The sequence below is a fragment of the Muscardinus avellanarius genome (assembly GCF_963383645.1).
Source record: "Muscardinus avellanarius genome assembly, chromosome: 4".
NCBI lineage: Eukaryota > Metazoa > Chordata > Mammalia > Rodentia > Gliridae > Muscardinus > Muscardinus avellanarius.
In genome coordinates, this window is record NC_137789.1 from 126640674 (window position 1) to 126667781 (window position 27108).

General features: G+C 46.5%; 1 protein-coding gene across 2 annotated transcripts in view; it reads right to left on the reverse strand.

Annotated features, from left to right (window-relative positions):
• Window positions 1-1440: 1440 nt before the first annotated feature.
• The window catches only part of MYOF (myoferlin), a gene marked incomplete at both ends in the record, with an annotated part of 168850 nt that continues 143182 nt past the window's right edge, over window positions 1441-27108 (reverse strand). For both annotated transcript variants that reach the window (XM_080693595.1, XM_080693594.1), the window contains 11 exons: window positions 1441-1479; window positions 2542-2689; window positions 3192-3301; window positions 5911-6101; window positions 9108-9207; window positions 12216-12357; window positions 17000-17095; window positions 17183-17271; window positions 19782-19921; window positions 22564-22712; window positions 23658-23828. In XM_080693595.1, coding sequence (XP_080549721.1) covers window positions 1441-1479; window positions 2542-2689; window positions 3192-3301; window positions 5911-6101; window positions 9108-9207; window positions 12216-12357; window positions 17000-17095; window positions 17183-17271; window positions 19782-19921; window positions 22564-22712; window positions 23658-23828 — 1375 coding nt within the window. The remainder of the gene's footprint in view (window positions 1480-2541; window positions 2690-3191; window positions 3302-5910; window positions 6102-9107; window positions 9208-12215; window positions 12358-16999; window positions 17096-17182; window positions 17272-19781; window positions 19922-22563; window positions 22713-23657; window positions 23829-27108) is intronic.

The window sequence follows — 27108 nt, forward strand, 5'->3', positions numbered from 1 at the left end:
AGCACTTGCCTAGCATGCACAAGGCCGTGGGTTTGATCCCCGTCATGGAAGAAGGAGGACGAGGAAGAACTTTGTCTAAATGCCGAAAAGCATTGCCATTTTGGCATCTTTAAGTCTTAGGTTGCTGTTTGAATAGAAGTTTATTTTGATCTTACATATATTCACAGGACATTGTTCTCATATGTTCTAGAAAATGTGCCGGCTGTCGTCCGTGTTGGCTTAGAGTTACATCGTCGCGCTCCTCCCGTCACTCATTATTTGACCTTCTTACCTCCATGTTCTTAACAGACCGCCTACAGGTGGTGCAGTCTTGTGGTTAAGAGATGTTAAAAAAGAAAAATCCACACTGCCTGGGTTCAAATTCCAGCTTTATCATCAATTGGTTGTGTGGCCTTAGACAAGTGACTTAATCTCTTGGTTCCTCAGTTTCTTTGATAGTAAAACGAGGCTAATAATGTTACCTAAGTGTGAAGGGTCACCTGGGCGATCCAATGAGATAATATATCAAGCAAGTAATTCCCAGTACTTGGGAGGCTGAGACAGGAGGATTTCAGGTTGGAGAACAGCTTCAGCGAGTGATGAAACTCTCAGCAACCTAGTAACACCTTGTTTCAAATTAAAAGTAAAAGTAATTGGGGGTGTAGCTCGGAGGTAGAATGCCTCTGGGTTCGATCCTCAGTATAAACAATTTTTTAAAAAGTAAAAATTAAGCACTTATACCAATGCCATGCTCTGAATATATAAACTTCAGTAGGTGCTAGCTTCTATTATTTATTATGTTAGGTTTAGTTGGCTCCACTGAATGGAATTTGGCAACACACTTAGGAAGGATTCATGGACAAATGGTATGCTGGAGTATTCTGTACACTAGGACCAGGGGCTAGAGCTGCCCCATCCCAACTTGACTCATGGATAAAACGAACAGCTGTGTGCAAAAGGTGAAATATTTTTATTTGCATTGATCACAGAGATGGGATAGAGTCTCATGGTGTTTATCCATATAAAATATCATAATGCTTGCAGGCATAAATAAAAATCACTCTCTTCTGTGTTTGTGATACACAGTTTTTTTTTTCTTGATTACAAATAAGTATATGATGTCAAGACACAGAAAACTTAAATTCCATTTAAGCACTTTTCAAAACTTGAATCCCAGAAGATACATGAAAAGACAATTTTTAAATGGAACCAGCCACCTTGGTAAAAAAAAAAAAAGGTTTAGAAAATAAAACTTTTAATACTTCAGAGGATAACAAGATAAACATGTTGCTTGTTGACCTTGCTGTTCCAGGATGGAGGTCTTCTGGAGACAGATGAGCCCAGAAGTGAAGTGGTGTAACACGCCCTGGACTGTCGTCTCTGGCTCAAACAGCCTCACTTGGATCTGGTCCATAAACAGAGGCAGGATGCCCACATCGCTGGACGACGCCTTTGCTTCTGTTATACATTTGGCTTCACAATCTTCATTGACAAATAGTTCTGAAAAGGAGATGGAAACCACGTATTAAATAAGCATGTTTAATTGGGCTTCTCAGTCTTGGCACTCTTTATTTTATTTTTGGTACTGAGGCTTGAACCCAGGAGCATTCTACCTCTCTGCTGCACCTTTAGCTTTTTGTTCTTTGGTGGAACCAGAGATTGAACCCAGGGGCATTCTACCTTCAAGCTACTCTGGCAGCCTTATTTTTTTATTTTTTATTTTGAAACAGGATCTCCTTAAGTTGTGGAGGGCCTCGCTAAGTTGCTGAGGTTGGCCGTGGACTTTTGATCCTATTGTTTTGGCCTCCAAGTACTTGGATTACAGGCATGCACCACCATGCCTAGATTTCCCCAACCCTTTTTAAAAAATTATTTATTTATTTATTTATTTTATTTTGAAACAGGGTGTTGCTAAATTGCCAAGGCATACCTCAAAGCTGAGATCCTCTGGTCTCAGCCTTCCAAGTACTAGGATTCTAGGTGTGCACCACCATGCCAGGCTCAATCTTGGCAGTATTAACATTGAGGACCAGGTGTATTTTGCAGTGGGGTTACTCGTGTACGGCAGGATGCTCAGCAGTCTCCCTGGCCTCTCTACCAAATGCCAGAAAATCCCACCCCAAGTGTGACAATCCAAATGTGTCTTGACTTTGCCAACCATCCTTTGGGAGACAATACCCCAACCCCAGTTGATTGGCTCCCATCAATAGAATCTAAGTCAAGGAAAAGAAACAACTACATAGAGTTTTTAACTGGTTGAGGCAGACTGGACTCTCACTGGGAAACATGACCTACAGTCCAGACAGTGATTAAGGCCTGAGGTGCTTTCTCCTAGAGTTCCTGAAGCTGGTATTTTTCTTTTTCAGACTATAAAATCCCATCTGTACTATGCGAAATTCTGAAGAATGTAATTTTAACAGCCTGACACATTGCATTCAACTCTCCAAAGCAGAAGGGTTGGGACACCACAGCGGCTAAGTGGGTCATTCTGCGGAGCAACAGTCCAGGCAAATCCCTTTCAAAACTGGTTTCACACACCCGGACCCAAGCCCTGCTGCCTACCGGTAAGGAGTAGAGGAGCACAGCCAGGAAGAGCAGCAGGACGAGCAGAACCAGCAGGCCGATGATGACCCACTTAAACCGGCGCCACACGATGAACCGCATGGTCTTGCAGGGGTTGGTGAACCAGAGGAAGGAGGTTTCCGGTCGGCTGGAATCCAAAGAAATGGTATTATCCACCCAACTTGGGAAGAACAAGTACCGCACCTCAGAGCTTAGCACAGTTCAAGGAAATAACTGATGACGTTTATAAAGCCAGGAAAAGATGCCATTCCCTGTCGAGGCTGAGAAAGACCCGGGTACCCATTTGGCTCCCGGCCAGGATGCTGAGGAACCTCGCTTCAGTTCTGGGGGGAAGGAGAGTGGTGTGCATGTAGGTCACGATCGCTATTTACTACCTTACGATGTGAGACTGCAAGACTGTAATGTACCCATAAAAGTTAAAAATAAGTAAAATAGCTCATTTAGCAGGAAAAAAACAAAAACAAAAAAGTGAAGCCAGATCACCCAGCTCTCCCTACCCCTAGGCTTCCTACCACACACAAAATGAGGACCACGGCTAATCCATCCCATTAAGCTTGTTGGAAGGAGGAGCTTTTAGACTGCAGGTGTTTGGGGGTCAGACAACATGGAGAACAAAGGGGGCCTCTCACTTGGGCGGGTCGAGCTTGGGGTTCATGTTGGGTTCATCCCGTCCCTTCCCAGCCGGCCTCTCGTCAGCCTCTTTCTCGTTGAGGACCTCCAGGGTCATCTCGACTTTCCCCTGCAGTAGAGCAGAGCAGGTTAAACACATGACATCACGTTTCACAAATATTTTCACTTGGACCCAAGGAGTATTCCCTGAGCGCCAATTTTTATTCTTGTAAAACAATCCTTAGATTGCCTGAAATTTCCCTCCAGAGGCTTCACATTTCCCCTTCCTCGTGGTCTGAACTGACTCCAGGTGGGAAAGCCGGAGGATGAATTGCTCTCCCTCCTGCCTGCTGTTCATTCCCGGCATCCTGGTCCTCACAGCACTGTCCCGACAGCCTCCTCGTCTTCTCACACACCTTCCTCTGGAACTCCACACGCACCCAGTCTAATCCGAGTCTGCCAAGAACACCATCTAACATTTATGGATAACATTTATGGAGTGTTAACTGTAGGCTCCAGGACACCAGAACCACGATTCTTCCTTCTTACCACTGCATCCCAACTGTGTACAGCCATGTGGGCGCATAGTGGGTACTTGCTGTGTATTAGCTAAGTTGATGAATAGATGAGTGGATGAAGGAATGCCATCTCCCTGCTGACAGATTCCTGAGTGATGCCCTGGTACTGATTAGGTCCTCCATGTGGGTAATCTTAGGTAAAGTCATGGCAGTCCTCTAAAGGTACTGTTCTAGTTCTCGTGTGTGGACAAGGACACGGAGGTTAAAAAAGGCATAAGAAGTGTGCCCACTTTTATGGCCTGTCTTTACTAAGGTTACAGCAGACTTTCTAGAACCTAGGAAAGCCCACGAGGTCCCCAACAGTTTGAGAAGTGATGCTGATGCACACTTAGGAGGAGGAATGCAGGTGGCCCATGTGCTGACCAGCCAAAGGCAGCAAGTGGCTCCATCTACCCAAACCGGAGCTGTAATGTCTACCTCCCAGGCTTCCTGGGGAATTAAACAAGACTGTGCAAACTATACTCTAGTGACAGACGTGATCGGTCAGTGGTTTCCTGGGGCTGGGGTGAGGGGACCCAGAGACTGCACAGACACAGGACACGTGGGGTGGCGGAAGGTTTAGGCTCCTGATTATGATTGTGATTCCATGGGTGCAGACCTGTGTCAGAACCCATTGGGTTGTGCATTTTTCTTTTGGTGCTGGGGATGGAACCCAGGGGCATTCTGCTTCTGAGCTACACTCCCAGCCCTATCTTATTCTTTTTTTTTTTTTTTTTTGAAACAGGGTCTCACTAAGTTGCTGAAGCTGGCTGTGAACTTGCCATCATCCTGTCTCAGCTTCCCAAGCAGTGGGATTGCAGGTGTACACCGCCACAACTGGAAAACTGTGCACTTTGAATGGGTGCAGTTTAAGAAAATCATACATTAAAGTTTTTAAAAATGAGACCATGAATGGAAAGCACTAAACGTGTTGCCTACTTTGTAATTACTGATCACATATGTTAGATGTAGCCGGGCGTGGTGGCGCACGCTAGCAATCCCCGCACTTGGGAGGCTGAGACAGGAGGATTGCACAGGTTCAAAGCCAGCCTCAGCTACTTAGGCTCTTGGCAACTTAGTGAGACCCTGTTTCCAAATAAAATATATAAAAAATTAGGTCTGGGAGTATAGGTTGGAGGTAGAAAGCCTCTGGGTTCCACCCCCAGTAACACACACACACACACACACACACACACACACACACACACACACACAGTTATATGTAATGAATTAGGTAGTCTTTTGTGACATAGCATGATAGCCTACACTACTGTTTCTTTATCAAAAGATGTCTTTCCTTTTTTTTTTTTTTTGGTATTGGAGATCAAATCTGGGGAATCCTACAAGTGAGGTATACACACAGCCCTTTACATTTTTTACCTTTTTTGTGGTACTGGGTATGGAACCCAGGGACATTCTACCTCCAAGCTACATCTCCAGCCCTATTTTTTTATTCTTTATTTTGAAACAGGGTCTCACTGAGTTGCAAAGGGTCTCACTAAGTAGTAGCTGAGGCTGTCTGCGAACCACAATCCCTGTCTCAGCCTCCAAAATGCTGGCATTACAAGCATGAGCCACCACGTCCGGCCCCCTATATTTTTTTTTACTTTTGAGACAAGGTCTTGCCAAGTTGCCCAGACTAGCCTAGAACTCACAATCTTCCTGCCTTGGCTTCCCTAGCAGCTGAAATTACGGGTGTGCACCACTGTGCCTGGCTCAAAATACATCTTGAGTTCCCCAGTCATTCTTGTAATTCATGGCCTTCTTGTTTAGCATTTCCAGCTTTTTCTACTTTTTCTTTAAAGATAAGAAAAGCTCAAATCTGAAGATCCTTTTTCTATACTATGTAGTACCAGGAGCTCAGCATAAATTAACCTTCCTGGCGAAGGAGGATGCTAAGAAAATCCAATGTACCCAGGTAGGCCCCTGCCTTTTTAAAATAAATTTATTTATTTATTTATTTATTTATTTATTTATTTATTACCATTTCAACTTCTTCACCTTCCCCAAACTCCAAACACACACCCACACAATGTCTCTTGCCTTTTCTTAGAATCCAAGGCACAAACTGTTTCTAACCAACCTAACACTTTCCTATCTCATGTGGAGTAAATCTACTGATAAAGGGCAAACCCTAAATGATTAAGGGAATGAGTGATCCCCAGCCAGGAAATACTCATACAGCCATCAAGCGGGCGCCATCTTTCTCTGCGTAGCATGGCCACCACCCTCTCATGGACTTCTGTTCGAAGAGTGAGGCGGTCTTAGCTTTCAGAGGGTCCATGGCTTTGAGGTCCGGAATCATGTCCAAATTGCATTTCTCTGATGATTTCGCTGGAATGATCGTGTGATGCAAATCAAGTTCCAGGAAACCTAGCCAAGGAGACAACATTGAATCCAAGCAAGCTTCAAGTGAATGGACCATTGTTCCCAAGTGGACAGAATGTTCTTGTCAGAAGAGAAGCAGACAGTGATTTTAAACAGGTGATGGGTAAGCAGCTGGAGAAAGATACTGAGATCCACTCCTAAATTCTTTCCAGATAGGATGGAAAAACGGCAGAAGAATGATCTGCCCATTGCTCAGCATCTTCCAGAGGACTACATGTTTTCTTTCTCCAAGACGTGAGCATAAACAGTGTTCTTCTATAAACTCAAAGCAATTAAACACCTATTGACAAAATTTCCACTGAACTCAGGGGGGCCCTGTATTGGGAATTCACTCATTTCGATTCTGATCAGACCTGAACAAGGTCACTTGGCTTTGGGTAAAAATGACTAGTGCTTGGAACCTGGGAAGCTCCATGGAACATTTGTGTTCAAGTCTCTTAGCCTCAGGAATGAGAGCTTGAAGGAGCATAAGTCAACAGAAAATCCTCCCCAGGAACTGAGAATCCTGGCCAGGATCAGGTGTCTGGAGAAGCACACGTTCTCTTTCTGTAATGGGAGGCAAAACCTCTTTTGATTTTTTTTTATTTTTTATTATTGGGGATTGAATTTCTGAGCACATCCACAGCCCTAAGTTGCTACGGGTCTCACTAAGTTGCCAAGAATGGCCTCCTATCTGTGATCCTCCGGTCTTAGCCTTCCAAGTACTGGGATTGCAAGGTGTGTGCCACCATGCCCAGCTGCATTAATTCTTTAGTGAAAAGTGTCTTTTAGGCTTGGAAACTCCTGTGAGCCCTTTCCTTAAGGAAATGGTGTCTGTGGTGTGAGGCCAAGTCTGTGAGCTCATAGGGCTGAAGTCTGATCAAGTGTGGCAGCAACAGGGATGCTGTGGTGGATGCTCTTTAAGCCGCCAGGCTGAGCGCGGCCCTTCCTCGGATCATGCATCCATAGACCCCACGTCACCTCACTCAGCCTTTTTTGGAGTCTCTGCCTGATTTCTTCTTGTCTGTCATTTTGGTGACTGGTTCACTAGCCATTTTAAAGACGTTCTCCTTATTTGTTTCCAGATTATTTCAACTTCTGAAATTTTAAGGGGAAACTCTACTCTCCTAGAATTTTCTACCCATCTGCTCTATAAGTTAGCATACTCATTTGTTTGTTTCACTCTCGTGAAGCACTGACCAGGGTAAATAATTGTGGCCAGATGTGGTGGCGCACACCTGTAATCCTAGCACTTGGGAGGCTAAGACAAGAGGATCGCAGGGAGACCAGCCTCAGCCTCAGCAATGTGGTGAGACCCTGTTTCAAAATAAAAAAAAAATTAAAAAGGCTAGGGATGTAGTTTAGTGGTAGAATACCCCATGGGTTCAATCTCTAGTACCCCCTCTTCCCTCAAAAAAAAAAAAAAAAAAAAAAAAAGAGAAAAAAAAGAGATTTGTGTTAGGTGCTGGGAGGGGTAAAGGGATGAGCACAACATAACCAGGTGAACTCGTCAGGGGCTTCTGCAACAGCAACCAAGAGAAAATGAGTGTTGACTGCAAGTGACGAGCTCACAGAAATGAGAAAGGAAGTAGAGCAGATGATACTGTGAGGACCGCTGGCTCCCAGGGGTGGGGAATAGAGAAGCAGGCGCAGAGGCCTTTGGGGGCTTTCACCCAAGGAAGCAATCCTGAGTTTGATTTGAGTCAGGATAAACTGGCGCCAGTTAACAGAGGGTGAGAGGTCACACTGGGATGAGCCGCTGCAGTGGTTTCTCAGGACTCTGAGCGGCGCGGCGAGGGGTCAGGCTCCCCATCCTGTTTTGGAAGCCGTACCATGCTGAGAGGGAAAGTTGAAGCTTCGCCTGCACTGAGGTTGGTTTACGCCCAAACCACTGGGGTTGGGAAGGCAGCCACCGGAAATGTCAGGGAAGGCCTGTATACATGTACGTATGTATGAATGTATTTTACTGGAGATTTAACTCATGGGAGTTCTACCTCCAAGCCATATCCCAGCCATTTTTATTTTTCAGTTTTGAAAGAGGTTTTGCTAAGTTGGAGAGGATCTCTCCAAGTTGCTGAGGCTGACCATGAACACGTGATCCTCCTGTCTCAGCCTCCCAAGAACTAGATTATAAGCATATGCCACCATGCCTGGGAGAAGGCCTTTTTAAAATTAATTAATTAGTTAATTAATTAATTTATTTTGCAGTATTGGGGATGGAACCCAGGGGCATTCTATCTCCAAGCTACATTCCCAGCCCTATTTTTCATTCTTTATTTTGAAACAGGGTCTCACTGAGTTGCAAAAGGCCTCACCAAGTCGTTGAGGCTGTCCACGAACTGTGATCCTCCTGTCTCAGCCTCCCAAATACTGGGATTACAAGCCTGCGTCACCACGCCCGGCCCAGAAGGCCTGTTTTTAAAGAGTGGGAATAAGAAAGAGCCAAAAAAGGAATAAGGGGGAACTCTACAGGTGTGCGCCACCACATCTGGCCACAATTATTTACCCTAGTCAGTGCTTCATAAGAGTGGAACAAACAAATGAGTGTGGGTGGGGTGCTTTGACCAGTGCTCTGAGCCTCAGGGGCGGACAGACCTAGGACAAAGAGCCATGGCTACTGGGGTCCTTGGAGACCTTGGTAGCTTTTGAGAGCTGTAAGGAGGAAGGGGGTGGAGAGAGAGAGAGAGAGAGAGAGAGAGAGAGAGAGAGAGAGAGAGAGACAGACAGACAGACAGACAGACAGACAGACAGACAGACATAGCATCCCTCTGGGAAAGTAGAATTTGGGTCTTGGCAGAGAGGAGCTGGCGGGAGCCCCTCCTGGAGCGGGCAGGGTGTGTGAAAGGGTGACATTCACCGTCAGACCAGTGGCCCAGGGGCGTGCCCTCTGGCCTTCTCCGGTTTCTAACAAGTATTAGAAATTTGAATAATTGCTTCCTAAGTTTTACTTGATTCCATTCATTCCAAGTACAGTTTCTTAGAGAAAACTATCCACGTGTAACTAAGACATACCCAAGTAGTCATCCAGAGAAAACTTGTCATTGTCCCATATCTGAATGATCAGTCGGGGCGGGACTCTGAATTCTGTCTGGTCAATACTCCAGAAATGCTCCTGGAAGGACAAGAGACATGGACGAGCCAAGTGGCCTTGATTAGTGGACTCTCACCTCTGGCCTTTAAATACCTTGCCTGGGCAGGCGCCCCCTCCCTCTGGCCCATGTGCGTGCCAGGGGCAGACTCCCTGGGAAGTCTAAGAGGCCACAGCCTGTGACAAAAAGGATGTCCCAGGCAGTTCCCAAACAGAGGCTTTCCTGTTCCTATCAGTGTGACTTCCTGTTGCCACCCTGGGGGGAGGAGATACTCTCCCCACTGAAGACCAGTATGGCCAGCTTAGCTTATCTTGCTAAAGCCAGGTATGCAAGCCCGCAGTATCACCCGCTGGGTGTTACCTCTGCTCAGTAGCCTCCCACCCCCACCCTAGACCACGTATACTCTCAGTTTAGATTCCACTCTGATCAGTGCAGGTTTAAAATGCCCTACCATTTTTTTTTTTTAATGCTGCTGGCTCTTATATGCCTGTGTGCATCTAAGATTCTCAGATCTCTCATACCAGAAGTAGGGAGAGGGAGGCCTAAGAAAGGCTGTTCAAGTGTTCACCGCTGGTCTGTGCTTCAATCCAGACAATATTGGGCAAAAATATTAACACCTTCACAGTCCAGTTACAACTAAATTCCTGGAGCCCCCATTGAAAAGGAATTTCCCCAGTGTTTGGGAATGTGTGTGTGTGTGTGGGGGGGTACTAGAGATTAAACCCAGTGGCATTCTACCTCTGAGCTATACCCCCAGCCCTATGTTTTATTCTTTGTTTTATTTTTTATTTATATGTATTTTTTGGTGGTACTGGGGTTCCTGGAAGCCCTTCAACCTCCGGGCTATACTCCCAGACCTATTTTATATTTTTATTTGGAAACAGGGTCTCCTAAGCCAGCGCGTGCGGCTGGCTTTGAACCCGCGCGATCCTCCTGTCTCTGCCTCCCAAGTGCAGGGATTACAAGTGTGCGCCACCACGCCCGGCTTATTCTTTGTTTTAAAACAGGGTCTAAGTTGCAGAGGGCCTCACTAAGTAGCTGAGGCTGGCCTTGATCTTGCGATCCTCCTGTCTCAGCCTCCCAAGTACTAGGATTACAAGTGTGTGCCACCATGCCTAGCTGTGCTTTGGGAATTTGAAAGAAGGCCACTATTATTATTTATTGTCTTTCATATTTCTGGAATGTTCACCTCTGTGGGGCTCACAGGGCCTGGCTCTGCGGGCTGGGAAGCCCACCCTACAACTGTCATCGTAGCACACTGCTGTAGTAGTAGCCCTGGCCATCCTATGGGGTCATGATCCAAGCACCACTCAAGGAATAGAGAGGTTTAGTCCTAGAAGTAGATAGATAGGAAAATGAACTCTACCTGAGGTCCTGCCTCCCCCTCTCCCCCAGTATCTGAAAGTGCATGATTTGATATCATGCTGAGACTCTGTGCCTCTAGAAAGTGTCCTCCGAAGGCATCCACCCCGCTTGGCATGAAAAAAAAAAATGCTTGCGACATCAGCACTGAGCAGGACCTGGGGCGATGGGACACAGAGCAAGAGCGTTTCCATGGAGTGAGGAGACGAGTGATCAGGCAGAGGCAAGGAAACCTGATGGAACATGGGCTGTGGGAATGAGCACCTGCTCTTGTCTACCCAGGTTCAAGCCCCACTGTGGGATGAAAGCACCCAGGTTTCCCTTGGGGGACCCCTCCTTCCCCGGGCAGTGCCATCTGGAGGGATCTGACTCCATCCTTAACTGCTGAGCTTGGCCGATCAGAGCGCTGCATTCCTGGGCAGCAGGAGGCAGGACCTCAGGTAGAGTTCATTTTCCTGTCTATGCACTTCTAGGGCTGAAGCTCCCCGTTCCTTGAGTGGTGCTTGGACCATGATTCTATAGGATGGTCAGACGACTATGACCGTCTGCTATGATGACAGGAGAGTGGGCTACCCAGCCCTGTGAGCCCTGTGAGCCCTGCAAAGGAGAACATTCTAGAAATATGAAAGACAAGAAATTTCCATTTGAAATTTCAAATTCCCAAAGCACAGCCGGGCGTGGTGGTGCACACTTGTAATCCCTGCGCTTGGGAGGCCGAGACAGGAGGATCGCACAGGATCGACGCCAGCCTCAGCTACTTAGTGAGGCTCTCAGCAACTTAGTGAGACCCTGTTTCCAAATCAAATATAAAATAGGTCTGGGAGTGTAGCCCAGAGGTAGAAAAGCCCCTGGGTTCCACCCCCAGTGCCAAAAACAAACAAAAAAACCCCAAACAACAAATTCCCAAAGCACAGCCAGGTGAGGACGACATGATCCCCAAAAGGCGGGATCATGTCGTCCTCACTGGGAACACTGAGGCCCAGCTCCGAAATGCCGGCGAGGAGAGGGCCGGAGGGGGCCAGGACTGCCGGCTGCCGGCTCACCTCTGCCAGGGAAGAGCCCATCTGGAAGTGAGGCCCAACGAGGGACGCAGAGCAGAGGGCGGGGTGTAGACCAGTTTCCAAAGACACCGCCTCTGTGTGGGATCCAGATGTGCCCGAAGCCAGGCAACCCTGGGCTTTTTAGGAATGTGGACCAATAAATCACTTCTTTTGGCCCAAGCCAGTTTGAATCCGGAAACTGAAAGTCTTACTAGGTAAGACCGTGAGGACCCTGAATGCTCCCGGAGATGCTTCTGAAGGAGGAGGCTGAAGATGCCGCTTTAGTGTCTGGCCACTGTTTGGTCCTCCCAGTCATGGGGAAAATATGTCTGTCTTCCCATAATATATAGGTTCAAGCCTCTTGTTTCTATCCTTTATCTTTCATCCCCTGCTGATGTGTTAAGGGAAAGAAAATTGCATTCCTTCTACTGCCCAATTACACGAATACCTTTCAAAGCGGTGTGACCTTGGGCATGCGTCTACACCTCTGTGGGGCTCAGATTTCCCATCTGTACCAGGAGGGTGACTCAGTGACCTTCAAAGTCCACAGCAGCTTTGACCTTCCCTGAATTTTTGAGTTAAGGAAGACCCTTGACACCCGCTTCCCACTGGCACATTTCTGAGCTCACTTTTTTAGCGACGAGGCAGAGTTGCTCGGCAGGGAGGTAGTCAAATGGGAACACAAATCTCCAGTTAAAATTCCCTTCGCCATCCAAGGACCGGTAATGGACATCTGTTTTCTGTTTGTTTTCTTCATTGCCAGGAATCCAGCTGAAAAGCAGAGGCAAACGGACTTAGCGAGATGTGATTGACAGGTAATCTCGCCGCAAAATTGTGCAGTGATTAGGGGAGTGAAGAGCCGGAGAATTAATGCACTTTTCTTGGGCAGTTTCCAGTTATCTACAGAGCTGGGGGTGATTTATGAAGGGGAGGCGCTCCATTGCATCCAACACAGGTTAGAGCCAAATAAAATATAATTCCTCTAAAACCAAAGCAGGAAACCCTTTAGACTTCAGTTAGCAGGCCTAAGGTGAAATTTTCTGGAAAATATCAACAATGGAGCTTCTATTTTGGGTACAGCGAAGCTTCTGGCTACGGTTTTGGTCTTCACAACTATGACTCATTACAATCTGTCATCGCTGCTGATAGGTTCAATGGATACAAGCTAGCTGTAACTGGAAAAGTTAGCATTTCCTTTCCCATATTTTACTTAAGCAAACAAAAAGGGGCACAAATCAAGTAATCTCGCAGCTTCCTTTTTTATTATTCTTAAATTCACTCTGATCTTATTAATGAGACCGGCAAAAGAGATCTAAGCTGTTACTTCCACATGCCTCTCTGTGCACATTCATTTCAGAAATGACTTAACATCTAAACTCTTAGGGCTTGAAACATTTCCTTTTGCTTGTGTCTGGTGTGCGGCAGACACTAAATAAATATCTGCTGATGGAATGGATGAATGAGTGTGCCAGAATGAAGCAGTCATATCTGTCTGCTACTGGGAAGACTCCTGCTTTGGAACCAAGGGGTGCTATTTGGTTTTAGACTGGCACAGGGGTAGAATACATGGTTCTCAACACTGCGTGTTAGAATTCCATTAGAAGCCGGGAGTGGTGGCGCACGCTTGTAATCCCAGCATTTGGGAGGCTGAGACCTGAGGATCGCGGTTCGCAGACAGCCTCAGCTACTTAGTGAGGCCCTCTGTAGCTCAGTGAGACCTGGTTTCAAAATAAAGAATAAAAAATAGGGCAGGGGGTGTAGCTTGGAGGTCAAACGCCCCTGGGTTCCATCCCCAGACCCGCAAAAAAAAAAAAAAAAAAAAAAAGAATTCCATTATAATCACCAGGGAGCTTTGAAAAGTACTGATGCCTGGGCCTGGCGGGGAGGAGGCGGGCCTGGCTGTGAAGCTCTCTGAGCCTTTGTCCTGTCTGTGCTCCCTGAACACGGTGGGCTTGAGGACCGAATGAGAGGTCTTAGCTTGGAAGGGCAGAGGGGGAATGGAGAATCCTTAACTCAGGCTTATGATGATCACATAATCATAAACAGGTACTTCATGTGCATTAACTTCTTTCCAATAACAGTGCAACAATTTCCATTTTACAGATGAGAAAGCGGAGCTTCAGGGAGGACTGATTAACTTATCATGTGACTGATGAAAGTGTCACTCCAGGTTAATCTAACTCAAAGGCCACCTGTTATTCTGCCTCAAAGGACCATAGAGACTATAATGTCATTTGCTAACATTAAATACCATTGGTAAGCCGAGTGTAGTGGAGCACGCTTGTAATCCCAGTACTTGGGAGGCTGAGAGGGGAGGGTTGCGTTTCACGCCCAACCTCAACTACTTAGTGAGGCCTCCCGCAACTTACTCAAAACCCTTTTTCAAAATAAAGAATAAGCCGGGCGTGGTGGTGCACGCTTGTAATCCCCATGCTTGGGAGGCAGAGACAGGAGGATCACGCAGGTTCGAAGTCAGCCTCGCTGATTTAAGAGACCCTGTTTCCAAATAAAATATAAAAAAATAGGTCTGGGAGTGTAGCCCGGAGGTAGAAGGGTTCCATCCCCAGTACCACCAAACAAAACAAAACAAAACAAAACAACAACAACAACAACAATATATATATATATATATGGCTGAGGATGCCCCTGGGTTCAATTACCAGTACTGGAAAAAAAAAGTCTCTGACTCTAGCACTTATTCACATCCAAATGTGATATCATTTGGTCTCCTTGGCCACCACCTCCAAAATCTTGATTGAGTTTGAGAGTGGAGATTGGCAGGCTGGGAATTGGAGGAGGGTTTGTGGGGGTGTAGCTCAAAGGTAGAATGCCCCTGGGTTCCATCCCCAGTACCGTAAAAAAAAAAAAAATTCTATTATTAGTAGTTGTATCAAAATCAATCAACTACAATAGTTTTTCTTTTTGCTAGTCAATTAACTGATTAGATAAATTAGTTGATTAGTTAAATTATAAGATTCCTTTGAGACCTAGTTATGGTGGTGCTTACCTGTCTAGTACTTGGGAGGCTGAGAAAGGAGAATCAAAGGTTTGAGGCCAGCCTTAGCAACTTAGCAAACCCTTAACAACTTAATGAGACCCAGTTTAAAAAAAAAATAAAATTAAAATTGAGGGTGTATCTTGAAGGCAGAATGCCTCTGGGTTTAATCCTCAGTACCACAAAACAACAGTAAAAAACAAATATTAAAAATAGAATCCTTTTAGCCGGGCATGGTGGCGCACGCTTGTAATCCCCGTGCTTGGGAGGCTGAGACAGAAGGATCACGCAGGTTTGAAGCCAGCCTCAGCTACTTAGTGAGGCCCGGCTAAAAATGGAATCCTTTTGAATTAACTTTTTACCTAAGTCATAAAAGATAGTTCACATTCTCCTGGCTATGACCTTGATGGCTTCACCTCCTGATGATTCGTAAAGTATCTCTATTATTCTACTCTAGACTGCTCACACCTTGCAGTTATTTATCTCTTTTATGGTGAATCTTTTCACATTTAATTTTAAGACAATTTAAGAGCCAGGAGGATCGCCAGGTTCGAAGCCAGCCTCAGCTACTTAGTGAGACCCTGTTTCCAAATAAAATAAAAAAATGGGTCTGAGAGTTTAGCCCGGAGGTAAAAAGCCTCTGGGTTCCACCCTCAGTATCACACACAAAAAAGACAAGTTAAGCAAATGTTCCAGTTATATGTATTTTGTGCATGCGCACATAGCTTTATATGTAACGCTCATACATGTATAGTGCCAGGCATGCTACGACCGAACTAAACCCTTAACCCTAGTATTCAGATTTTAATTCCAAATTTTACATGGTACTTTTTCATGAAGTTTGTTCTTTGATTAGAGTTTTTTTTTTGTTTTTTTTGTTTTTTGCAAGCCAGTATTACTTGAGTTTGTTCTCTTGATTTGAAAAAGAATAATGCTATAATAGCCAAATAAATTTGCATAGATATAATTAGCTGGGATTAGTTTTCCTTGAGGAATGGTAATGAGATCCTAAAAGGAGAAAGAATAATGAAGAACTTGATGAAACAGTCCCTGTTTACAGTGAAACTAAATAATAATAATTATGTCTTTAACTTCGTTTTGATTGAAGGCCCCTTAGGATGATAAGTGGAATTTTGTTCTCACTCTGTGAAGAGATTACATTTCAACATGTCTTATCTCCTACTATCAAAGAGAGAACTCAGTCCATACAGAGTAGCAAGAATTCTAGCTAACACCCATAGGGTGCATGCCATCTGCCAGACACCACCCCAACAGCTTTGAGTAACTGAATCTTCTGGATATCCCGAGGAAGTAGATATCATTATCTCCATTCTGCAGATGAGGAGCAGTGAGCCTGTGACTTTGCCCATCAAACAGGGAAAGTACCAGGATATGAACCAAGAAAGTTTAACTCCAAGTCTAGTTTCTTAATCACTGAGCTGTCTGCCTTCAACATCAAAGCGTTACAAGACATGAAGACACTAACATCAACAAGGACTGTTGGAAACTGAATTATGCAAGTAAGAGAATCATGAACTATGGCATTTCATGTGTTGGTGGGATTAATGCTGTGTGTGTGTGTGTGTGTGTGTGTGTGTGTGTGCGTGTGTGTGTGTGCGTGTGTGTGTGGCACTGGGGATTGGACCCAGGTACATTCTACCTCTGAGCTATACCTCTTATTTTTTAATTTGGAAACAGTGCCTGGTGGATGAATACTAATAAAATAAAATAAAATAAAAATCTGCCAATGTTTCCTCTTTTTAATGGACATGGGTTCCTTACAATAAAATATATTAAAAAGTTTGTTTTGGAAAATTTACTTGTGTTTCTAAGGCTAGTTGCTCAATGTATCAAAGAGGAATAAGAAAGTGTGTGACTAAAAAAACTAAGAAATAACAAGTCTGCTAGTCTGCTTAATGAACTGGAGAAAATCTGCATTTTTAAATGAGAAATGATGACATATTTATCTTTTCTTGTAGTGTTAGGCATTCCTGCTCATACATAAGGTCCATACAATTCTTTCTTTTCTGTCTGCTCTTCCCCCATCTATATTTTGCTAGTGTTTCCTACACAGTTCACACTAATAAGATAAAATCGCCCAGCATAGTGGGACACACCTGTAATCCCAGTGCTTGGGAGGCCGAGACAGGAAGATGGGAGGTTTGGGGACAGCCTCAGCAATTTAGCAGACAGAGACTTTGTTTCAAAATAAAATAGGGCTGGAGGTGTAGCTAGGAGGCAAATGCCCCCAGGTTCAATCCCTGTCAACACACACACACACACATGCACACACACACACACACACACACACACACGCACACACACACACATGCACACACACACACTAAAATAGACTCAAATACCCAAGACTCCTATGGTGGGCCTAAGTTTGTGGAAGGTACCTGCATGGAACCTCACCCTTTGACATAGATATCACTCATGTCCTCCCCGGTGATGCTTCTCTCATCCAAGACCACGTCCTTGGTGTTCCAGATGATCACACGCAGGTAGTATCTGAAAGGAGCACATTTTGAAAGTGCTTTTTATCTGGTCCCAGAGCAAGTGCCCAGTCCAGGGTAGCAGGGTCTCAGGATCACTTACTTCTTGGCTTTCCGGGGTGTGATGTTGAAAGGAGGGCCCGGCGGCCCCAAACTCTTGGGGAAAACATCCACCCACATCTGAAGTTTGCCCTAAACCAACCAAAAACAAAAAGAGCACTGACGTTATATCATGGGTGGTAGACTCAGTCTCTTACCATATTTCTTCAGGCTTGCTAATGTTCTAGTCCACACTGGAAGGCAGTAAGTGGAGACAGCAGGCCAGGGTTAGCCTTAGGTCTCTGGGGTCATGTAGGCCACTCTCTCCCTATTCTCAGCCAGGGGACCCTGATGGCAGCATATGGCATTTGTATCACAGTCTGAGTTTTCTTTAGTTAATAACATGAGGGATTTTCTATCACCTCTCCAGCTCTCAACACACACACACACACACACACACACACACACACACACACCTTCTCACAACAACTTAGACTCAGCTCTTCACCTCTAGCAATCCGCACGCTGTCACTGTGGTTCCTCACGTTGTCTACTTGGGATGGGTCCCAGTTTGGTTGCAAGGGAGTCTCCACTTACCTCAAGACACAAAATCAAAGTTATATAAATGGTACTGAGCTTTGTAAAAGAAAAACTCACTCCAGGACTTTTTCAAAGGAGGGGCTCAACAATGACAAGACTGTTACTGTTCCCAAAGGTGAGGATGCGCTGTGACTGGTTAACAATGCCCGCTTCTGGTACGGGGCTCTCGGGATGGGAAGGGTGCAGGCCCTGGCTGACGCTTGTGCAGCCATCTTGCTGAGGCCCTGCTCAGCTCTTTGCCCCAGACTGGGCCCATCCATCTGCCTGGAATGTTCTTCAGACAGGCTAGGAATGCCAGTAAAAAACTCTATCATACATACAAACCAATTTATAGTCTCCTTATCCTTTTAGATGGTCTGTAGACTGTGCTTTCAGACAAAAACAAACTGGTCTTAGAGAAGGTTGTCAAGGAAGCCACAATGCTTCTTAATGCATTGTGATCAAAATGAATTATCTAGACCTCTTGAAAAGAGATATAATTTCCTATGATCCTGACTTTCTTCCAACAAATGTTTAGGGCTCAGGGTTCTATAATCCATCAGGCTGCAGAACAGTGACCTGATGTCTCCTAGAACCTAGCCAGCCAGTGTCCAATGTTGCAGGCAGAAGTGATGGCGGACTGGAGGTTTCCCAGGGAGGGATCTTCCTCACTTGGTCATTTATTGAGACTCCTATATAACAGGAGGCCAAAGAGGAGGGAAAATAGGCTCTTTGGTGGAAGGAAGAAGAGTAAGAAATGGGAGACAGGAAAATGTAGCACAAACCAAAAGGAAGAGAGTATATCTAGTACACCCAGCCACTTGGACCCATTCCTTAGTGACAATCTTGCCTATAACCTTAGTAGATGTGACAATATTTGCATCCAGTAGACTGATATTCTGTGTGTGTGTGTGTGTGTGTGAGAGAGAGAGAGAGAGAGAGAGAGAGAGAGAGAGAGAGAGATAGCGCAAAAGAGAGAATATGAATGTGTGTGTGTGTGTGTGTGTGTGTGTGTGTGTGTGTGTGTGTGTGTGTTACTGGGATTGAACCCAGGGGCATTCTACCTCTGAGCTCTTTTTTATTTTTGAAATAGGGTCTTGCTAGGTTGTTGAGAATCTCGCTATGTTGCTGAGGTGTCCTTAAACCTGCAATTCTCCTGTCTCAGCCTCCCAAGTACTGGGATTATAGGCGTGTGCCACCACGCCCAACAAGACTGATATTCTTAAAATCACCTAGCCACCTGTATCAGAACCCCTCCAGGTGAATTCAGATTCCTGGCCTTAAACCAGACCTACTGGATCCAAATCTCTATAGACACAGCCTGGAGATGTTCACTATATAAAGTCTTCGCATAGACGATTTTGTCATTGGCCATGCCTTGTTTTGCTCGTCTGGTAGCTGCTCCCCATCTTCCAGGAGCTGACCTGCCTCCGTTGCTATGTGCATGGTCTGTTTCCCTGACTCTTTGTTATTTTGGGGGGTGCCAGGGTTCCCTGACTCTGTAGTCTTAGATGACAGCTCCTCCCCAAGATGGGCCTACCTCAGTCACTTTTGCAGAACCTACCCTCCTGGCTACAGCAGAGTGGTCCTTTGGTGGAGAGTTGGGATAGTTTGGAGTAACCAATCCATATATGTCTAGGAGTATATACATTACAATACCCTAGAAACTGTGTGCGCACTATTAAGACTCATAGGAGGATGATCACAGCAAACAAGAGAGAGAAAGAGAGACAGAGACAGTGAGAGAGAGAGGGAGAGAGAGAGGGGGAGAGAGAGAGGGAGGGAGGGAGGGAGAGAGAGAGAGAGAGAGAGAGAGAGAGAGAGAGAGAGAGAGAGAAAGAGAGAGAGAGAGAAGCAGTTTAAAGACAAGTGGGAGACCTGAGTCACAGATAATCTGCACCGGTTTTTAGTGAGTCCCTGGAAAATTCTAACAATGAATTCCTAATTGTAATGAGGCTGATTCGAGTTTCATTTCTTCTTTCGTGTCTATAAGCATTCAAATGTGATACAAGGGGCAGATCTCTGTCAGCTCTTGCTATTGCATTTAGATGAAGCGTCCTCAAAGGTTGAGTCTCCTGGGTCACCTGGGAAATGTTGGGCTGGAAAGTGCTGTGCAAAGTCCTCGTCTCCACGTGCTCAGGGACCAGCCCCTGAGTCCTGAGGATGTGAAGGGCGAGACGCTCTTCTGGGGCTCCAAGGTGCTGGTGCAGAATTTTGTTGAGCTCTGGAATAGAGAGTGACACGAGACAGGGATGGGTGATCATGAAGAGTTCAGCCAGATGGCCCTGAGATGCTTGTAGCACTTCATCCTAAACTCAGCGACAGTGGACAGATGCTGCTAGTGTGGAAACAGTGACTCGAAGGAACAGTGAGTAGAAATGGCTGGTCACCAGGGGCCCTTCCTGCCCAGGCTCACCTCCAATCTGTGGACTTCTAGTAGCACAGGACCAGAACACCCAGAATGGGTGGGAGGAATATGCATTTATTTTTGTGGCACAAGCTCACAGCCTATTTCCCAGCCTCCCTTGCGGCTAGGTATGACCAGCCATTAATATCTGGCCCGTTAATATCTCCTGTGTGACCCTCTGCTGGCCTTTCTCTTGTGGGCGTGGAAGGGGACAGCAACCTCAGACGTCTGTGCTGGAGAATGGTAGAGCTATATGACAGAAGGGCCCTGAGTCCATGAAGTTCTGCTTGGAGGATCCCCCTCCCCCAAAATGTGTGTGTGTGTGTGTGTGTGTGTGTGTGTGTGTGTGTGTGTGTGTGTGAAAGAGAGAGGGAGGGAGACTTGGGACTGAACCCAGGGACACGCTACCACTGAGCTATACCTTCTGGCCTTTTTAAATTTTGTAACAGGGAACAGGGTCTCACTAAGTTGCCGAGGCTAGTCTCAAACCTGTGATCCCCTGTTAGCCTCCCAAGTAATGGGATTACAGGCTGTGCCACCATGCTCATAGGGATGCCCATTTTGAATTGAGATGTGTTAAGCCACTGAATTTTAGAAATTCAACTGTTAAGCAGCTAGCATCATGGTGATATTATGAAAACATGGTTTTTCCGGTTCTTGAACACTTCTCCCATCAGGAGGTGGGTTCTGTGTTGTTTCTCTTTGGATCTGGAGATATATTGAAACACTAAAGTATGGAGAAAGGATGCTGTGTGATTCATCTTTCTTTGGGGGGTACTGGGAATTGAACCCAGGGGTATTCTACCTTTGTTGAGCTTTACTTCCTAGTCCTTTGTGTTTTTATTCTTTTTGAAACAGAGCCTTACTGACTTGAGAAGGCTAGCCTTGAACCTGTAACCCTCTGTCTGAGCCTCCCAAGTACTGGGATTATAGGCATGTGCCACCACACCTGGCTGGATATTGTGACAACTTTTAAGGTTGGCAATAAAAGGACAGGAGGCTCCTGCCTGGGTCTTTTAAGAGAATAACTCTGGGGGAAACCATCTACCATGCACTGAGGCTGAGTACCCAGAGATCGCCCTGCAGGGAGGGCTGTGTAGTAGCTGTCTGCTCACAGGCCCAGTGAGAACCAGCACTGGCTGCCAGCCGGTATGTGAGCCACCCGGGCCAGCGCTCCGGCCCAGCTCTTGGATGAGTAGGGTCCCATGAGAGGTCTCTAGGGAGAGCAGCTGGGCAGGGCCCCTCCCAAATTCCTGACCCACAAAACTGAGCAAAAGAAACATGGTTATTTTCTGTTGCTAAGTTTTAGGGTGACTTGTCATATAACAATAGTAACTTGAACAATCTCCATTACTGATATAGTTTTTTGGGGGGAGAAGAAAGTTAATTATTGGGAGCAATTCCTAGGTATCCTTCACCACTAGACTATGGTACTCCTCAGTTCATTTCCAATAGCTTTCGCAAGTTTATCCTTCCTTCCTCCCTCCTTCCCTCCCCCTCTCCTTTCTTTCTTATACTGGGATTGAATCCAGGGGCATTTCACTTCTGAGATATACCTGCAGCCCTTTTCCTTTTTATTTCGTAGTTTTAAATTTTGAAACAGAGTCTTGCTAAGTGACCGTGCGCCAGTCTCGAGCCTGCGATCCTCCTGTCTCATGCCTCACTGTGCTTGACACCGGTATTTCTTAAACTCCTAATTGTTCTTGAGATTGATTAAATCCTCTTTAAACTGGAAAGACAAAGCCCACTTTCTTACAATGTCAAGAATCAGGTGGAGGAACAGGAAGCACTTCTGCTCCCAAGTCCTTGTTCAGCTTTGCCTCGGGGCATGGAATGCCAGCCACACCAGGACTCCATCCCACAGTTCCTCCCCGCTATAAAATATGGAGGCAGACCACAGCTCGTGCGCTTGTGAAGGTTACTGCAGCCTTTGTCACAGCGTGGCTACCTGTCTAGGTGTCAGAACGGGTTGCTTTTGTTATAAATTGTTGTTTGGGAAGGAGAAAGACCCCAAACTTGTATGTGAGCCCGACGGAACTTAGCAGGGTCTTCAAGTCCTGGTACCCCTGCATCTGTGATGCTTCTCAGAGAAGAGCTGGATTAAATGAAATGATGGAATGGACATGGAAGAGAAGTTTCTGGACTACCATCTGAGCATTAGTGAGCTAATTATATATTACATGGGAATCAGGTAATTACTAGAACTCTGTGCTCAAAGCTCATGTGGCTACGACCTGAAAAGACCATGTAAAACATGAGACAGACGGGAGAATGCGGCCACCCTGACACTTGACAAGACAGCCAAACTCCACTGTAGTGCGGCTTTTGTTAGTGAGAGTCGTGTGCACAGCCGCCTCTGGTATAGTTAGGGAACGGGCTGCCCATGCCCTCTGCCCCCGCCCAGCAGCAGAGAGGGGTTATGACTATACTTTCCTTCCCACCCACAGCTGTGTGCTCACCAAATTCATCCAAGCTGTAGTCTCTCCCTCCATATCTGATTCTGCTTCCGTCTTCAGAGAGGACAGGTGGCGGGAAGCCTTTGAATCTGGCTACATTTTGAAGCAACTGCGTTGGTCTCAGTTGATCTCGCCAAGTGTTTACTCCAGAACTGTGAACAACATTGCGTTTTTCTGGAGTTACTTCAGGGCCTGTGGGTTCTTCTTGGACTTATACACACACATCCTCATGTACTTCTGGGTACTCGGCATTACGGGAGCAGGCAATGTATTCTACACTTTTGTGTGTGGGGGGGTACTGAGACTTGAATCCAAGGTTGTTCTACCTCTGAGCTATACCACTAGTTCTGTTTTATTTTTTTTTTTTATTTTGAAACAGGGTCTAACTAAGTTGCAGAGGGTCTTGATAAGTTGCTGAGGCTGGCCTCAAACCCACAATCCTTCTGTCTCAGCTGCCCAAGTACTGGGATTACAAGGTGTGCCGCCATGCCCAGCTTGTGCTGTATACTTTGACTTTTGCCTAGGAATCTATTTTGGAGGGAGGCCTAAAATCCACATGTCATTTTGGCCTTAACCAAATCCACTTTTATTTACTTATCATATTTACTATTTATTTTTGTCCTCAGTTGAAATGGGGAGTTCAAGATCACCGTGCTCATAATAGGCGAACTCATAAGCTAGAGATGGCAAGCTCTGTCTCCTTAGATACTTGGGTAGGGACTGGCCGGCAGGCAGGGGAAGAAGACAGCACAATGTTGATCGGTTTGGAGGAGGGGTTCAGGGAAGATTTATTTTCAAAGTCAGAGAATTCCTGCAGCCACACGTTGCCAGCCTGCAGCCCTTCACGTCCAGGAGAAGGTCAAAGAGAGAGAATGGAGGGTCTCTGAGCACAGCTACCTACGCTGCCCTGGAGAGTCTTGCGTTGCTCCAGGGGCTGGGCACCATATACACAGACTACGGTACAAATGTGGAGCCCTGATTCTCCCTAACACAATCATACCCATAGTACCAGTATTTAACCTACTGAACGCAGCAGTGGCTGCCGAGGCCCCCCTGGTGCTAAGGTCAGAGGGGGCGAGCTCATCCACACAACTTACACGCAGTACTGCTCAGGAATGCCGCAGTGGGACCCGAACCGGGACAGGAAGCGGTTCTCCAGATCGATGATGGTTTCCCCTACTTTTTCATCCCGGGTGAAGGTGTCATAATCGTAGACAGAAATTTTCAGGTCTTTCTCTTGAGGTAAGTAGCAGCTCAGTTCGTACATCCTAAATGAAGAAATGCAGGGTCAGAATCGCCACACTCTATTCAGGCTTCTCACAAAAGCCCGGAACTCTATGCAAGCAGTTCCCAGGCCGCCACTGTGGCGGCTGGAGCACAAGCGGCCAGGATGGCCAGCGGTGGAGGCTGATAGGTAGGGAATGAGAGCAATACAAAAGAATTTTGTAATACAAATATTACAAGAGCAATACAAGAGAATATACGCTTGCTCAGGAGAGAGCCCGGGCCTAAACAGCTATCTTATTTTGGGTGTTTTTTGTTTTGTCTTGTTTTTGTGGTGCTGGGGATTGAACCGATGGGCATTCTACCTCTGAGCCACACCCCCAGCCCTGCTTTAATTTTACTTTGAAACAAGGGTCTCACCAAGTTGCAGAGGGCCTCACTAAAAGGCTGAGGCTGGCCTCGAAACTGTGACCTTCCTGTCTCAGCCTCCCAAGTAGTGGGATTACAGGTGTGTTCCGTCACGCCTGGTTCAAATACCTATCTTTGAATATCAGCATTGCTGCTTACTAGGTGTGAGACCTTTTTTCTTTTTTCTTCTTCCTGCCTTCCCGCCTGCCTGGGATTGAACCCAGGGGCATTCTACATTCAAGCTATAACCCCCCTCTGCCCTTTTATAAAAATTTGAACAGGTTCTTACTAAGTTGCTGGGAGTCTTACTAAGTTGTTGAGGCTGGTCTTGAACCTGTGACCCCCCTGTCTTCACCTCCTAAGTACTGGGATTACAGGCAGCCAGCTTAGCTGTGGCTGTCTACCTAACCTCTCTGTGATCAGTTTTCCCACCTGTAAAATGGTGATAACACATGCCATTTGAGCATGTATCATAACTGAACAAAAAGGGTTAAGTGAAGAAATGTTTAGGGAGCATTTGACAAAAGGGCATTGATCAAAGTCTAGTATAATAATAATTATAACATCAGTGACTGTATTGTTATCACATGTCTGTTAATCAGGGCACCTGAGTGTGTCTCTCCAGCAGGGAGATTGGAAAGTCACAAAAACTCTGACAGCTCCTTCCCTACCTGTACCCCCACTGTGTCCCTTCCTCTCCTTCACTGGGGACCCCTTCCCCACAAAACACCTCTGTCCTGCCCCCCAAGAGCACAGGAGAGGGCTGTGCACGGAATCCAACACTGTGGGGTGTGCGGGAAGCCCGGTAGTCTCCCCACCCCTCCCAGGTCCCCAGCTGACTTGTGCTTTGTTTCTTTAAGATTTTTCTGTAGGATCCGTACTAAAGCGCAAATGCTTCTGAGGTAGAGAAATAATCAGACAGTCCTTTTGGGGGCAAGTGGGCAGCGCGGTACAGAAAATGCTGAAGTGTGCCACACAGGCAGGGTTGAAGCCCTGTGCTGGCACTGTCCACGGAGGTACTGGCCCCATAGTACGCGCTCAGTACAGTATGTGGAAGGAGAATCTGTGGAAGGCCTCTTCTCTCCTTCCTCTCTCCCTCTCCCCTTTGCACTGCACTCTCGTGGGTGGACTCGTTTCTGCCCAAAGAGCCAGGGATATTGATTCATTGGAGTAGAAGGCTGCATATCAGAGGGGCTCTGATAGAAACTCGCAGGATGTCTCTTAGGTAGATTCCAGACTTTCAAGGCTGCGCTAGCCATCCTGAGGCCCGCAGGAGGCTGCAAACCACAGGAGAAAAGGCACTTGGATCCACCCACACATGTCCCATCGCATTTCCAGTCCAGGGGACAGGCAATACATATCCTTTGAGATAAAAGGCCAAATAAGGTTGAGAACCACTTCTTTCAGAGTTCCTCTGGGCAAACTAAAGGCCCAGCAAAGTCCTGCAATTAGTTTTTACTGAGATGTCTTGGTTTGATTAAGGAATAATTTTATTATTTTCCCACCTGCAACATCAATTCATATCTTATCAAAAACACTGATACTTTGTTGAACGCAACCCGGAGAATGTCAGGATGTCAGAGAAGGATGCGGCGTGATGGTCGAGCACATAGGAAAGGTCACTCCTTCCTGAATCCCCATCCCAGAGTCCTCAAGAGTTTCTGCGGAGAGGAAAGCCATCTCCTAAGACAGAAGCCAGGGAGCAGAGCCACCGAGGGACCGCGGAGCCTGCATCTCCTCCTCAACTCCACCTTGATGGACGAGGGCACGTCCTGCCTGCTAGACGGCCTCTGGCGGAGCAGAACTCTTCCTCCTGGTCGCTCCACACAAGGCTTTTCGCCACTCAGTTAAGCTGGAGCCTGGCTTCTGTGAGCCAGAGAGCGAGACAGGGACGCCTTTCTCCTTTCAAAGCTGGCTTGCCCGCCCCAGCTCCCTCACGGGCTCCTTCCGCCTTTACGTGCCTTTTCCTGTCTAGACCTCGGGGCTGGATCAGCGGAAGAAAAGGAGAACGACTACATTGCCATGCCAGAGGATTACTTCCACTCCCTGGCTCGTGGCCTTGGGGTGTGTAGCACAGAGGGTGCGCATGTGTGCCAGTGTGTGTGTGTGTGTGTGTGTGTGTGTGCACGTGCGCGCACCTGTGCAAGCCTGGGGACCCAGTGGGTGTCTTGTGTGTATGTGTGTTACTGACTGTGGGAATGGTTATGTTTGAACATTGAACATGAGAGACTTTGCTAAAAATTCGTGTGTGTGTGTGTGTGTGTGTGTGTGTGTGTATACACACACATATGAGAGAGGAAAGAGGCCACCTGGCAAACCAGAACTCAGTGTTCTCCCACTCAGCAATGTTCTGGAGAAATATCGCAAAAGTTTTGGACAAAGAACGTCTTTTCTGCAGGTGCCAGCTTTGCCATAAATGTGAAGTGTTGCCAGTGGTGCTGGAAGATCCCCGGCTTGGAGTCAGGAATTCTGCCTCTACCTAGGCTCCATCCCTTCCTCACTGCCCGTGATGCCTGGCTGCTAAGCCCCGCCCACCAGGCTAAGATGTTTGACAGGGATGCCCCATAGAAGCTGCTCAGGTGCTGGGGTCGGACATCGGAGGCAGCATCCTGCCTCTGCCCTTAGCAGCTGGGATGGAAGACGCAGGGTCTCTCTGGGCCTCCATTTCCTCTTGTGTAAGACAGGGATAATAATAATAGCATCTGGGAGTTGTGAGGTTTCTTTTTCTTTTTTTTTTTTTTTTTTTTTCAGCACTGGGGATGGAACCAGGGGCATTCTACCTCTGAGATACACCCCCAGCCCTTTTTTAAAATAAATTTTTATTTTGAGACAGGGTCTTGCTAAGTTGCCTAGGCTGGCCTTGGACTTGTGATTCTCCTACCTCAGCCTCCAGAGTTGCTTGGGGTTATGGGCACA